The 14,205-nt window shown below is 36.6% G+C and overlaps 1 protein-coding gene across 4 annotated transcripts in view; it reads left to right on the top strand.

Annotated features, from left to right (window-relative positions):
* The window catches only part of NAV3 (neuron navigator 3), a 267,533-nt gene that overhangs the window by 210,403 nt on the left and 42,925 nt on the right, over window positions 1–14,205 (top strand). For 3 of the 4 annotated variants that reach the window (XM_026867890.1, XM_026867889.1, XM_026867888.1), the window contains exons 17-20: window positions 5,796–5,837; window positions 8,145–8,305; window positions 10,125–10,313; window positions 12,808–12,860. In XM_026867890.1, coding sequence (XP_026723691.1) covers window positions 5,796–5,837; window positions 8,145–8,305; window positions 10,125–10,313; window positions 12,808–12,860 — 445 coding nt within the window. The remainder of the gene's footprint in view (window positions 1–5,795; window positions 5,838–8,144; window positions 8,306–10,124; window positions 10,314–12,807; window positions 12,861–14,205) is intronic. The other variant, XM_026867891.1, reaches the window with a different exon arrangement.

Raw genomic sequence — 14,205 nt, 5'->3', positions numbered from 1 at the left:
TCATTACACAGATCCTTACTAAAATTGAGTTTCCCTGGCAGGGAGACAGTTTACAAGATGAGATCCTCACTATATGCACAATCCTGGGAAGTGTCTGGAACAGACAAAGAAAAGCAAGAAAGTGTTTTCCTCTGCTCTATTAAAGATGTTTTGGTATGCAGGTGTTTTACCTTTTAAGTTATGTTATAAAGAGGGGCAACCACCCTATCACAGCTGTACCAAGATTTGGTTTTGTTTTGTGAGATATTTGACTTTTGCAAGAGAGAAAAAATTATCTTTGCTAGGCAGTAATTAATTTTCACTTCCTGTGAAAGTTTTCAAGATTTGACAATGAAACTATTATCTCACATGGGAACTAAAAATTCAATATTAAATGTTCATTAGCCTTTGATCCAAAAAGGAAAATTATACTGAGTAAATCAGAAATATTTTAAATATTTGAAGGTGAAACTTAGTTGTTTAGCAACACAATAATTTAAAGGAAAAAAGATCTTTTAGATGCAATGTTGAGATTTTTTTTTCCCTTTATATAAACCCAGAGATTTTTCAATACCAATCCTTTCCATGGAAAGATTTCACTTTCAATGAATCGGCATTAAAAAAATAAAACACAAACAAAACCAAAACTCTGAACAACTCTTTGCCAAATCTAGATGGAAACTCTCTGCACATTTCATTCTCTTATGTTACATTCATAAGTATTACTATATCAGCTAAAATCACACCTATTACTAATATAATTACAACACTATAAAACATATGTGTGTACCAATATAAAGTATGATAACAGTAGTTAAAAATATGCTGATACATGAGTAATTTGTAATTTGCACTGTGCCTTTAATTTTTAAATATTGATTTCCATTGTGTGCCATAAACTGAATGTGACAATATTTCTTAGAAAGTTAATTATTAATATTTAAATTATAAAAACCTTAACTAATTTTTAGTGCGACATACATGGATGATGAGGTCAATAGAATGATGTGGAAGAGTATGAATTTATGCCAAAGATCATATTTATACAAAGGACATTAAACATCACATTTAAAATGTTAATGGTTTGGCATAAGCTCCTGAGCAACCCCCACTACTAATACTTTATGTATTTGTTCAGTGACTTAATTTCAGTGGTTCCAAATACTTTACCTTTGGCAATATTTTTAAATTTCAGATTTGTCCATATGGGGATATTATGATTGAGTCCAGAGAGAGCCATTTATCATGTTGATCTGGCCTCAAAACAAATATATGTACCTAGAGAAAACAGTGTCATTTCTTGAATTACAGCCCCAATAGGATTTTTGCAGATTGATTTTTCTGAAAGGTCTGTTACAAGTGCTGTGTTATTTCTAAAATGTTTTATACAACAAAACCTACATGTAGCAAAGCATTTTTTCACAACACAAGCATTGGTTTCCAATGTTAGAGACAGATACATTTGGCACCAAGTTATGTCCTTTTTCCTTTGTAAACTCAGATTATATTTGAAATGCCTCTGGCAATATTAGTTGTAGCTTGGCATAGCATAAGACGTTGTCTGCTAAGACATTATTTTTCTTCAGTCATTTTAGAGCTTGCTGAAGACTGAATAAGCAGTTTGTATAGTGAGATTTACTAATATAATATAGAGACAAAATCAGAAAGACCAAAACATAAAATGAGATACAACTAGCAAGTGACATAAAGTCTATGCAGAGAAAGCTTATGGCAAACGGAAAGAGAAGAGAGAGCTAATAATAGTTAATAAAAATATGGTGTTGCTTCATTGAAGCATTAACTGCAATTTGATAGCTAAACATCACTAACGACAAGCATGCTAAGAGGGAATGAAAAGGTTAAAGATTACTCCAGTTTACTGGTCCTGATGAACTTTTCACATCCCTGCTTCAGACACAGTCTGAAATAATCCTGCAATCATTAGGACTGAAGAAGATGTTTCAAAGAATCTATCCTGAGGAAAGAGTGAGGAGGAGTGCTCAAATGGAGGAGGAGGGGATTATGGGCAAGGACACCTTGTCTCTGTTCCTGGACACATACAGAGGATATTAAATAAAATGAGTTAAGGAACAGATAACATGGGATTAGCTATTAACAGCCTTTTAAATAAGACTAATTTAATTCATTTGCAGGAAACCAGACTTTGTGAGTAGAGGAAAGGAATTGGTAGATACAGTAAGAAATCCTGAACTTAATAAAACTTTAGGTGCTATTTCAAATAACATTCTTATAAGCAAATGAGGGAAAATAAAGTAAGGTGCTTGAGTGGTTGGTAAAGGGTTATCAAAGACTAGTGATCAATGGTTTATTAGCCTGAAGGGCTATAACAGGGCAGGATATATTTGCACAGACACAAAATGGAAAATGATGAGGCCATTTTGCACAAAGGAGACAGTCTCTGATGGGTTGTATTGCCATTGCTCGGACAAAGCATTTTCCCAGTATTTTGAAAATTAAAAGTATCAAATGTAAGTCTTAGAAAGGAGTTATCCCATTCTACTTTTTTATATTAAGGCTTTGACTTGAAGACTTTGGGACATCAAGTTTTAGGAAACATTCAGTGCAACTGGAAAGAACGCAGAAAATGAGACCAAATCTCAGGGCTCATCTATGTTTCCTGCTCAGGAGAGTAGCTCTTGACTGCCTCCAAAATAGCGGTCACCTGCAGTGGAGACAGCAAATCTTCAAGGTCTCTGCTACATTTGCCCACACATCCCTCCACAGATGATCAGATGTTGCCCACACCCAGTCTTTAGGCTACCAACCAAGCGATGGTAGGTTATAAACGCAGAGCTCTGTGACAACTGCTATATTGATACAGTGTCAAAGTTCACTCCAGCCAAATTTTGTGTCATTCAATGAGATTATTTTGCATTGTAATAAACACAAAATAGGTTCAGTAAATACTAGCAAAATATTTTCTTTTTCAGTAAAATGTGCATCTCCCTCAGGACTTGCTGGTTTTGCACTACAGTATTTATTCAGACAAGTCTACTGTTGTCATAGCAGTGTAACTCTCTGTGTGGGAGGACACTTGTATTTTATTTTAGGACAATTTAAAGGGATTAAAATAAACCATACAGGTACTTATACTCTAAAATAAAACCATCTACTGGGGTTAATTGGTGAACTAGCACTGCTCTAATAACATTTTCCAGGTGGGGACACCACCAATTGTTCTTTTGAACGTTTAATTGCTGTTGGACATTGCAAATTTGTCTTTCTTCTGCTTGGTCTGAGTGACACAGCAAGGGATGCATAAAAATGCAGAAATATAGGAATTAACGGTGGTCTTATCAGCAGTAATGGCTGCATTTTAAGATTAGCAGTGTGGAAGTGGTTTCTAATTACATGACTGACTTGCTCTGGTTTAGTTTAAAAGAATGTTTTGTTTTGAGGGCCATGAAAGTGCATTGAAAACCATTTAATCTCTTCAAGACTTGCAATTATTTTAAATTATCATCATAGTTGATGGTTGTGGTTTTAAGGAGTGAAACAGTGCATCATGTATCAGATTTTCTTGTGTGCTCAGTCATTTGTAGAAACTCATTTATATAAGACCTGTATCAGCTTGGCCCAGACTATCCTAGACCTCCCTAGATGTTTCTTAGCTTGCAATAATTTGTTTTATTCTTTAACAGCTCTGCAACAGTTATATAGCCCAAGAATATGACATTATGTCCCTTTCCCAAGTTAGCCCTAACACCAAGGGCAAGTAGGAAAGTGAGAACTGTAATATGTCCTGTAATTTCCTCCAGAGAACTTGCAGATTGTTTCAGCAGTGCAAATACACAAAAGAGAATGGGGATACAGTGGACTTGATAACTTCAGCCTACATCTGCATACATTTTCCTGTAAGACTTTTTTGCAAATTGTCATGGCAAAGGAAAATATCAGGAATACTATGTTATTCCCACCTTCACTTTATATTGATATTGCTTTAGAGCCAAAGAGACAGATTTCCATGTATGCATTGCTTCTTTCAGGAAAGGACTGACTTTTTTTCATATCATCTTTAGAAATCTTTTAAGCACTGTCAGCTCAATTCTATTTACCAAAAGTCCAGTTTCAGTAGAAGTATTATACCCAGCTTTTGGTGGAGGAATGCTTTCAGATACTAAAAACATGTGGACAGTTGTCAGTCTGAATTAATAGTTACATGGAACTGTGGTCAATGGCTTCATACAATCATCTGAAAACCAGAAACATCTTTGCAAGATTTAGTAGTTGCAATAACTCCATGCTCCTGTTGAGGAATATTCACCCCTATTCCATTTAAATATCTGAATCCAAACGTTTTTCAGTAAAATCCTATGGTCACTATTAGCCTATTTATCTGACTGACTTGTAACTTATGGCTTGTGGGTTGCTTTAAGGGAGCACTGATTGGGTCCTTTATTTTTAGATAATGTGCTATAGATTATTTTGAAATACACAAAACTTGAAGTAATATTAGAAAATGTATTGTTCATTATGATTGAAGTATTTGCAGAAGAAACTGGTGTTATAATCATGTTTATTTATTTTGAAATTTTGAGATGTGTAAAGGTACATAAAGAAAACATCAAAACCCCATTCTTAGTCCAGTTAGTTATGTTGGGAGAAAAATGCTGAAAACTTAGTCCTCTGTCTGACAGAAGACTATTCTCACATGGACCATGATAGTTGAGCCTGTGCTGAAATCGTATTAAGTTTCTTCTTCCATTTATTTTCTCCCTGTGCAGAACAGGGCCCTAATTAAACTAGTAAAATTACCTATAAAACTTTCTGGTGGAAGAGTGATTTACTTGCATTGCTCTGAGCCTTAATGGTAATGGATTGTTAATGTCAACAGTGTTTTCACTGCCTTTACCTGCTCAGATCAAGGTTACATGACAAGAGGCCACCCAGCACCCCCAGCACAATAGAAAATGTCCTTTAATAATGGCATGAGAGTTTTCCTGGGTAGGAGAGGTCCTAAGTTACTATTGCTCTCAGAAGTGTGATTATGATATGTAATACAGAAACTTTCTAAAGCCATTTCTCAATTTAATCCATACAGTGACACTGAACTGTGTTCTTAAGGGAAAAAAATTCTGACACTTACTTGATGATAACTAGTTCAAATTCAACTCACACTAGTTGGGGACTGAGCTCACCAGTCTTTATAAAGAAATGCCCAAATGAAGGAAGGCTAGTGGGTACCCTTCTGGAGATGGGGTTTAAATTAGGAAAACTCCAGCCATAGATTTCTGGTAATCACCCACTTTGCCACCATGTGTGCATGAATATAGAACAACATTGCTCTGGTGCCACTTTTCATTGTCCCACAACAACAGAAAAACAAGTGTCTGTATATTTAGCATGCATTTCTACATGCAGAGCTATCATTTGGCTTGTGGCAAGGTCATGCTGTCTCTTAGCAGGTGCCACAACTTCCATTTCTTTCTGAAATCTATTGGCATACCATAGGCAACTGTGAAAAATAAAGATTCATACTGTGACCATATGATTCTTGCACAGATTGCAGGGTGAAGCTGTAGGGAGGTTAGAAATGGTAAGGAAGGACTTCTTTCTCACTTGGATAGTCTCCAAATTACTGTTGACCCAGCCCAGAGCATGTCTAGATGAAAAATGAATGTGCAGCAGTCCATGTCCTATTGTCCCCTCCAAAGAATCAGGGATTTATCATGAAAGATAAATTAAAGAGCATTAAATGACCTTCTGTTATGCACACAAATCTAGACCTTTAAAATTTGTAATTCTGTACAGTCCTGTTTACTGTATGTCCTTAGGGATTTTTTTTGTTTTAACAGCATGCAGCTTGACAGAAATACACTACCCAAAAAGGGATTAAGGTATTTTTTTTTTTGAGTATGACTGCTGCTTCTCTGTTTTCCTGTAATCCTTTCTACACTGTCTTTCCTTTTCTTTCTTCTTTTGTTGATCCTGTTACAACAGAGTTCTTGGTATTTAGATTCAAACCACAAAACATAGATTTTAACAGTGGACTTTTTCTTTCAAAGTCTGTCTAGTGAATAAATTTCCTTTCAAGATATACCATGGAAAGTGAATCCTGTTAAGGGTAGTTTCCTTATGCAATGAATCTTAAAAGGCAATGAATCCTGGAGAACTATAAAAAACAGAACAAGATACTCTTGCAATTCAATGGACTAATTGTTGGAAGCGTTATTGAGAAAACAAGGTTTTAGAGGTGGATCTGAACTCTAAATGCAAACACTCATGTAATTTGAATTGAAGATCTAGTAAAGGGCAGGGCTAGAAAATGCTGATTTTCATATCCAAGGTTTCTAAGTACAACATAAGCCATGCTCCAGCTAGTCTTATTGGTCCTTATCCAGCAATACTCAGAGTCCAACTTTGCTACTAATTCCCCACTGATTAGAACTGTCTTCATCACAGAAAACAGAACTCATCCACCCTCTTGATCATTAGGTAACTTGTCTGGTCTCATCAGGCATGGAAACCTATCTCCCTAATCCAGGAAGGAGATTTGGCAAGCAAGGATATATGTGCATACACACAGTCACTCTGCAGCCTCCCAGTCACTGAAATTACACAGTTAAATCTCTTGAGTTATTGATAAATAATATTTTATGAAATTTTAAGATAGTGCTGAAATGTTGTCACTAAAAAGCACCTTCTGCTCTTCTGCACTGGTTGTTCCTTAATAAGAATTTAATAAAATTTCCTGTTATCCCAAAACAATTTTGGATTTGGAGAGAATGGAAAAGGTGGAAGACATGAAAGAGGCATAAATGGGACCCTGCAAGGGTACGATGGAATGATTGAGGTTTGTGGCTGTACAACTGTAATGGTTGCTGTAAGTGAAATGGAGTGAGAAAACAGCTTATGGGCATATAAACCTGATCAGTTATCCCAGAAAGACCATCACTTTGATTTAATGCGCAGAGATCCCAGTCCAAGACCCAGATCCTGAATTCTCATTTTGCCGTCCTTCTGATCTGATAACCACTGGATAACTCAGCTCTACCACATTTACAATCAAAAATCTTAGCTGTCTTTTTGAAAGGAGAAAGGAAGTAAATATTTAATCAGGACAAGATGTTTTAATGCCGTAAAATATTGTACAAAACCCCAAGCACAACATGAGAACTTACATGTTCATTTAATTTGCTTTCTAAGCAGAAATACTTGTGCCTTGCCAGCCTGAAGCCAGAATATCAAAAGCCCTTTCTGTTCTGCTGCTTGGGGACACTTGATGGCTCATGACAGTGGTGAATAAGGTGCTCATTTCTCAGCAGGAGATTGTGCTGAATGAAGCAGGCTATTGCAGACATTGCTGAAAACGGTCTCTTGATTAATACCCACACTACCTGCACATTTTAATGTTTAACCACTGCCAAATTGTCCCTCTTCCAGCCCAGCCAAAAGAAGCTGGGCCACTGAGTTACCAGCTCTCCCTCTTAGTCTGTGAGTCAAGTTGCACTTGTTTCATTAGTTTGCTACAGGAAGCAGTTGATGAATGATTTGATTGTCAGACTTCTTCCTTCCAGAGAATTTGTTTCTGCTAATTGTGGATTTTTCCTGTCCCTTTCCCTCCCCCCAGTTTGGGGCAGGACACAATGCCAAATAGCATTCAGAGCAGCAGACTGCACGTATGATCATGAGTAGCTGTCATTAACGGTGAAAACTCCTTTTTCAGAGTTGTTGATCTGTTTCACTCCTGTCATCTAACCAATTGTCCACATGATCTGTGGCAGATATAATTTTGTAAGCGACTACTTACATTTCTTGGCTTCTAGTCTGTCCATTCCTCATGCTAGCCATACAGCTTCTGTGCTTTTGCATCAACCTGTACACTTGCTATAGCTTTGAAGTCCTTTTCTGTCAGCTCAGTTGTCTGTCTTCTATGGTTTATCATCATATCTCTTCAAAGGAAGGGAATGCTGTCTTGGGGAGGGGGATGAAGAGGAAAGGGGTTTCAAGTCCTGTACTTTTTTTTGTTGTAATGAGATGGTATAATTTACCTTGTTAAAATCCCTGGTGATAATCACTTGATTAGACGATGCTTTCCAAGGGTTTTGTTCTATTTAACTTGTGAAGGGTATTTATGTGACACCTGTTTCTTTCTAAACTGTCACCTTGTCATTGTTTTGAGCGTGTCAGCTGTGGTTTTTCAGGTATACTCCATCATCCCGGCAGACGAGTCAGGAGGAAGGCAAGGAATGGCTACGCTCCCATTCAACTGGAGGCCTGCAAGACACTGGCAGTCAGTCCCCGCTTGTTTCTCCTTCAGCTATGTCTTCATCTGCAACTGGAAAATATCACTTTTCCAACCTGGGTAAATGCTGTTTCCCTTCACTGTTTCTCCCACTCTAGAATAGAATCATAAAATTCAACCATTCATATTTCTTTATCAGACTAGATAGTGTATTTTAACGTCTCCATCACCGGTTTGTGGTACCTCACTAATGAAGAGAAACTCAGAGCGGTTTTTATGGATTAGGCCAGGGTACTTCCTGTTTTGCATATAGAAGAAAAAACACAGATTCTCTATGACTTGCCCAGGGAGAAGAAAATCTGAGGCAGAGGTGGAAATTAGCTTCTAGTTCAAAGCTACTCATCTTTTAGGATTCACAGTCTGTAGGATTCTTTCCAGTGATTTTAGTGAATCTCAACCCAGACACTAAACACTGCTTTTTCCCTGTATACAGGTTTGCTTTGAGACTGGCCTTTCCAATGCATTTCAGTGGCTGGACCCGACTATAACTGCACTGGGCCCAATCCAAATCCTAACTTCAATGCAATATAATATTTTGGGATGTGAGTCACATTTTAGATTTATTTGATTACAGGTCAAGATTTAGATTTGGTTCTTCTGGATCTTGTTTCAGGTTAATCCCACACAACTTTAATTTTGTTAATACATTTTTTTTCTTTAATGCTTAATAGAAAACCATTTATTTGAACACCTAGGTTCACAGTGAGCTTTTGTGTTTTAGGCCCTTACTGAGGAATTAACAGCAAACTTTGAAGCATTCACACTTCTGTCACTCTGTCACAGCTTGTGGCATCTGTAGGTTACAATCACTCAAAATAAATTTGATCAGACATACAAATGTTAGTCTTTATTACATATGGGGAAAGAAGTTGAACAAAGCAACTTTTAAAAATGAAATTGGATCCTGTCAAAGCAAGCCACTGCTTTGGATTTCCTCCATGGACTTGCATTAGTTTTAGACACAGCTCTTCTTAAGCAGTGTTTCCTTCACTCTATCATTTTCTGCTTATAATTATCTTCTTTTTCTTTTTGTTTATAGTTCTTGTACTCACAACAGGGAGCAATAAGATCAGGGAGTTTTAAAATTTATTTTGTCACTGTTCTTTGCTTCTTTTCATTGTCATAGCCCTATGGAATAATTTGCTCTCACAAAACAGCTGCTCTGGTAGTTTATGATTTAAGGCACGTCTTGTATGATCTAAAATAAAAGTCCAAACACTGAGGCTGAATTTGAATAGGCAATTAGCTTTTTATTCTAGACATTGAGTTCATGTGATCCAGGTGAGCCATAACCATGCTTTTCTTCCTGCTGGCAAGCAAACTTTGCAAAAGCTTCAGGTAGGTTCATCAACGATGTTCTGGTTTTCAACCATGAGTGGTCGGATTTATTGTGATGAGATTCAACTGGCCTGTGAAGAAATTTTGTCCTAATATTGTGGTAGGGTCTGTAGAAGATCAAAGCATAAATCCATCTTGCATTATGCCAATAAACTTTGGTCTTCACAGCAGTTGGTAATATAGGTATATAACAATAAAACAGAGATATTGATTTATTAGAAAAGAAGCTTATAAAAAATACTTATGGCTTCTTACTCCTTTTTAACTTTTTACCTTTTGAATCTCTCCCATTGATTTTCTGTCTTGGGCTGTCAAACAAGTGTATATTCAAAACTAGTGTTAGTGTTACTATGTGTTTTACAGGATTACTCTCATCCAGGTCCTTGAAGATCATCTGTTACACCTTTTTGTATGTAGGAATAGAAGCTTTTCATTTTCTCAGCAGCATATAGTCCACCTAGCCATGGTAGTCCTATATTAAAATTTTGTGCAGAACCAAAATTCATTTAATGTGCTTCATTAATAAAGTTTTGTATTCCAGTGAGTCCAACCAACCTATCTCAGTTTAACCTTCCTGGACCCAGTATGATGCGTTCAAACAGCATCCCTGCACAAGACACTTCTTTTGATCTGTATGATGATTCCCAACTGTGTGGCAGTGCTACGTCCTTGGAAGAGAGACCACGAGCGATTAGTCATTCAGGTTCATTCAGGGACAGCATGGAAGAAGGTAAGATGGAGTTGGAGTGGATAGGCCCCAAAATAGGCCTCCAAAGTGTAGTAAAATTTTAAAATATTTCTTCTGCAACATAAAAACTTAAATAATTTTCTGAAACTTTTTTTAAAATTTTGTTGAGCTGAACTTCCTTACCCTAAGACATGACAGATATTTCTTTCATACAGTAATATGCCACGCTGTGTATGTCATACATGTATAAATCCTTTATCAGAAATTTTGAAGGAAAGGAAGCCATTTCTGGAAAATTGTTTTATTCTTTTTGCCTCTAAAGCTGAAGTGTCTGGGCATACCTTAACTACTGTGATTCCATGCATTCTTAGTCCTACTTCTGTATTTCCTTTTTTTTTTACAAATGCCAGTGCTACTTAGCATCCCTTTTCTTTCATAGTCATCTCATTTATCCACTTCCCTACAGCCTCTTACACTATGAGAATGTGAATTTTTGTATTTAAAGTCTGTCATTTAATCTGACCTCCTTACTTTCTTTATGCAGATTATTACTGTTGGTCTAGTTTCTTTAATGCTATATACAACCCCTGGAATTTGGGGAATATTTTTTGGTTTATTTTTTTGTTCTTTTTAACCAGAGTATTTGACAACTCCTAATGAAATGCACTGTAACATCTTCTGCCTAAACGTTCTGGTAAATCTGATTATTTGCAGAATTCCCATAAGCACAAACTCCTCACACCCCGTAATTAAAAACAAAACCAAAAAACAACAAAACAACCAACCACAACAACAACAACAACAAAAACACAAGAAAAACCCCACTAACATTTAATGGAGATTCATTTTATAGCGTCGTTTCATCAATCATGCTTACTGCTAGGTGGTGACAATATAAATGGTCTTTAGAACAAGCAAATAAAAAAGTCTAACACTAGCTCCAGAGCTCCTAATTATGAGATAAAAGGGGTAAAATAGTGCTAGATGAAATAACAGAAAACTAAATACTTTTACTTTACAATTCCTTCTGTATTTTAGATTATATGTCAGGCAGATATCTGTGTATGTAATACTAGCAGTAGGGTGCAGGACAGATCAAGCTGTGAGTTGTCAGCCCAGAGAGGATGGCTGACTGCACAGAAGCATATCACATAATTCAGTGACAGAGATGACTACAGATGCTTTGCTGAGGAACGGGAGAATATGAAAGGAAGCACTGTAAGAATAATAGAGGAAACAGAGCAAAGAATTTATGCAGAGAAAAAGACGTGTTAAATCTAGAATTTCAGTAATGGGTCACCAGTGGCTTTGATGAAACCTTTTACATTGGTCATGTTTCATATCCAGCTGAAGTGGATAACCATGTTCAACCTGAGTAAACAAAAGTCAATGCAGCAACAATAAACAGTTTTCAGCAGTTTGTGGTCATTAGAGATTAACATGACATGATGCTGTTGAAAGGCCAAATGTATTTTATTTAAGGTAGGAGCTCTGAGGCAGGTTATAGTGAAAGAAGTGAGGTAATGGGTAGAGCCACTGTGTATGAGAGCAGAATGGGAGTTTAGCTGAGAGATCTAAAGCAGAGACTGAAAACCAAAGATAGGTTGAAATCAACAGGGTTTCAATGAGCAGTGTAGCTCATCTTTGTAAATTTTTGGCCAGTTACGAAACCAGATTTAAAATCTATTTGGCTTATCCAAGTATTCTTGTATTGTCAGTTTGGCATATGGAGGCCAGGTGGCTATTAAAGCAATATAATTTATTTACTGAATCCTGGCAGATTCTAAATATTAAAAAAAAAATCATTTGAAAAAAAAATGAAAAGAAGTAATGAAATATATTGTCTTCTTTAAAATTCTCTATTGGTGCCTCCTTCTTCAAGAGAGTCATCAGAAGCAGAAGGGGCAATTTTGTTCCCATTTAGTCTTCAGTTGCCATTTTCAGGAGACCAGGAACCCCATTTTTTGAGTTGAAGTCCTGCAACACACACTCAGTGCTCTTGAGACCAACTCTAGTGACGATTAGTGGAAATACGGCACTATGTCTTGCAGTGACCCCTTCACACAGACTACAAATACATGGGTCTGAATCATGCTGAGGGGAGAAACCAGCTGAGCAAAGCCTGGGAGCTCACCACTGGGAATGTGAACTGTTTTGCAAAGCATAGTCTCCTATTAAAATCAGTTTGCTCAGCTTTGAACAGGTGTATAAACAGCTCAATTTCTGGTTTCTCTAAAGAGTGTATTTATCAGGTGTTTTGTTGTCAAAACAATAAAAGTGATGCTTGGTTTGCTGCTAATAGTACTGAATCTCACTGGCTCGCTCTCCTACCTCATACAGAGGAAAGTGCTTTTGCTGTATAGAAAAATCTTTTTAAGTGCATGAAAAAATATCAATAGCTTTTCTATACTGATAGTTCATAATTACTCTTTGTGGAAGATTGGCTGTCATTTTAAAAAGATGTTTAGTTATTGAGCTAGATGGCGGAAGTTTTATGCTTTCATCAATATTTCATGTTATTTTCCTTTTTTTGAAGTACATGGGTCCTCATTATCACTTGTCTCCAGCACATCCTCTCTCTACTCTACGGTGAGTATTGACATTTTAGAAAAAAGTTCTGCCTGTCTCTATTCTTGTTCATTTGTCATGAAAATTTCAATACTTTGATGTTTAGAATGATTGAAATTGTCCTGCAATAAAGCAGGAACATTTATTTTCAACTTTGGTATTACTATCATGCTATTTTAAAATGCATTATTTTCATCATTTTATGTGACTCGTTTAGAATGGCTTAAAATTACCTAGTGTATATTCTGAAAGGTAAAAAGACGGTAATGGTCTAGGAGTCTTTCTTTAAGGGACTCCTTGTGCTATTGCAGTTGATAATTTTGAGTGATTTTGATTATTTTCAGCTGGTTTTGTAATTGCACAATTTACAAAGTGGTTTTGTCCTGTGACTGTTTGAGGTTACACTTCTTGAAAAACTTCAGGTTAAGGGAAATAATAGATACAATTTGCAGTTTAAATGTCCACTGATCATTGTTGCAAATGTCAGCATTTAGATGTTATTTCCAAAGAGAAGAGTCTTAAAAAAATTATTAATCTCAGTTAATTAGAGTAATTAGATTGAGTAATACTTGTATTCTAGCTCAAGCAGAAGATCTGGTTTTGATTTTTTTTCCCCTCTATTTTCTTGTTTTGGTGTCTTTTTTGAGATCTTCCTCATAATTTGTTGATTCATTTGTTCTAACTAGCAAGAAATCATGCATATGGGAGGAGTTAAACATGTTTGGACATTCCCTTCATGATATGCCACCGTTGCTTTACAACCTATTTGCTAACTACAATTACATGCTGTAGTAGCTCTTTTCCACGGGACAGCAATCCACTTATCTGCTTTCATATCATGCATTCATGAATAGTCTGTCTCCTCTCCATATTTTCAGGTGTTGAATAGAGTCAGCTGATGTCCCAGGAATGACATGGACTCCTCTACCCAGAGCCAACACCAGTTATTGCCTGGGAATACTGAGCCCATGCAGTCTGATGCATTTGTACCATCTGGTAGCCCTATCTCAATGCTAAACTCATCTTAGCTTGGAAAGTAGATGGTATCCATGCACAACATCTACCACAACAGTGCTTCTCCTAGTTCTGTTTAATCATAAAAAGGTCTATACAAGGGCATGTCTAAAATATTAGGTACACACTCATTAGGTTTGTTCAGGGCTTAAGCAGCAAGTTGCAAGCAATTCCAGACCAGCCCAGACCTGAATTATTTTTTGGGAGGTAGAATGTACATAGAGACTGGCTGCACATGAGGTATGACTAGCATTCAAAACAAAGCTTCTCAGTTGCATTTTGGTAGCCAAAAATTCTTTACTACTATTTCCATGTCTATGAGACACTATGATCGGTTTGCGGGGGGGTGGGG

The sequence above is a fragment of the Athene cunicularia genome, assembly GCF_003259725.1.
Source record: "Athene cunicularia isolate RWA chromosome 1 unlocalized genomic scaffold, athCun1 chr1_part2, whole genome shotgun sequence".
In the NCBI taxonomy this organism is placed as follows: Eukaryota; Metazoa; Chordata; class Aves; order Strigiformes; family Strigidae; genus Athene; species Athene cunicularia.
Note: the sequence above shows the minus strand (reverse complement) of the source record. Positions and strands in the feature narration are given on the sequence as shown.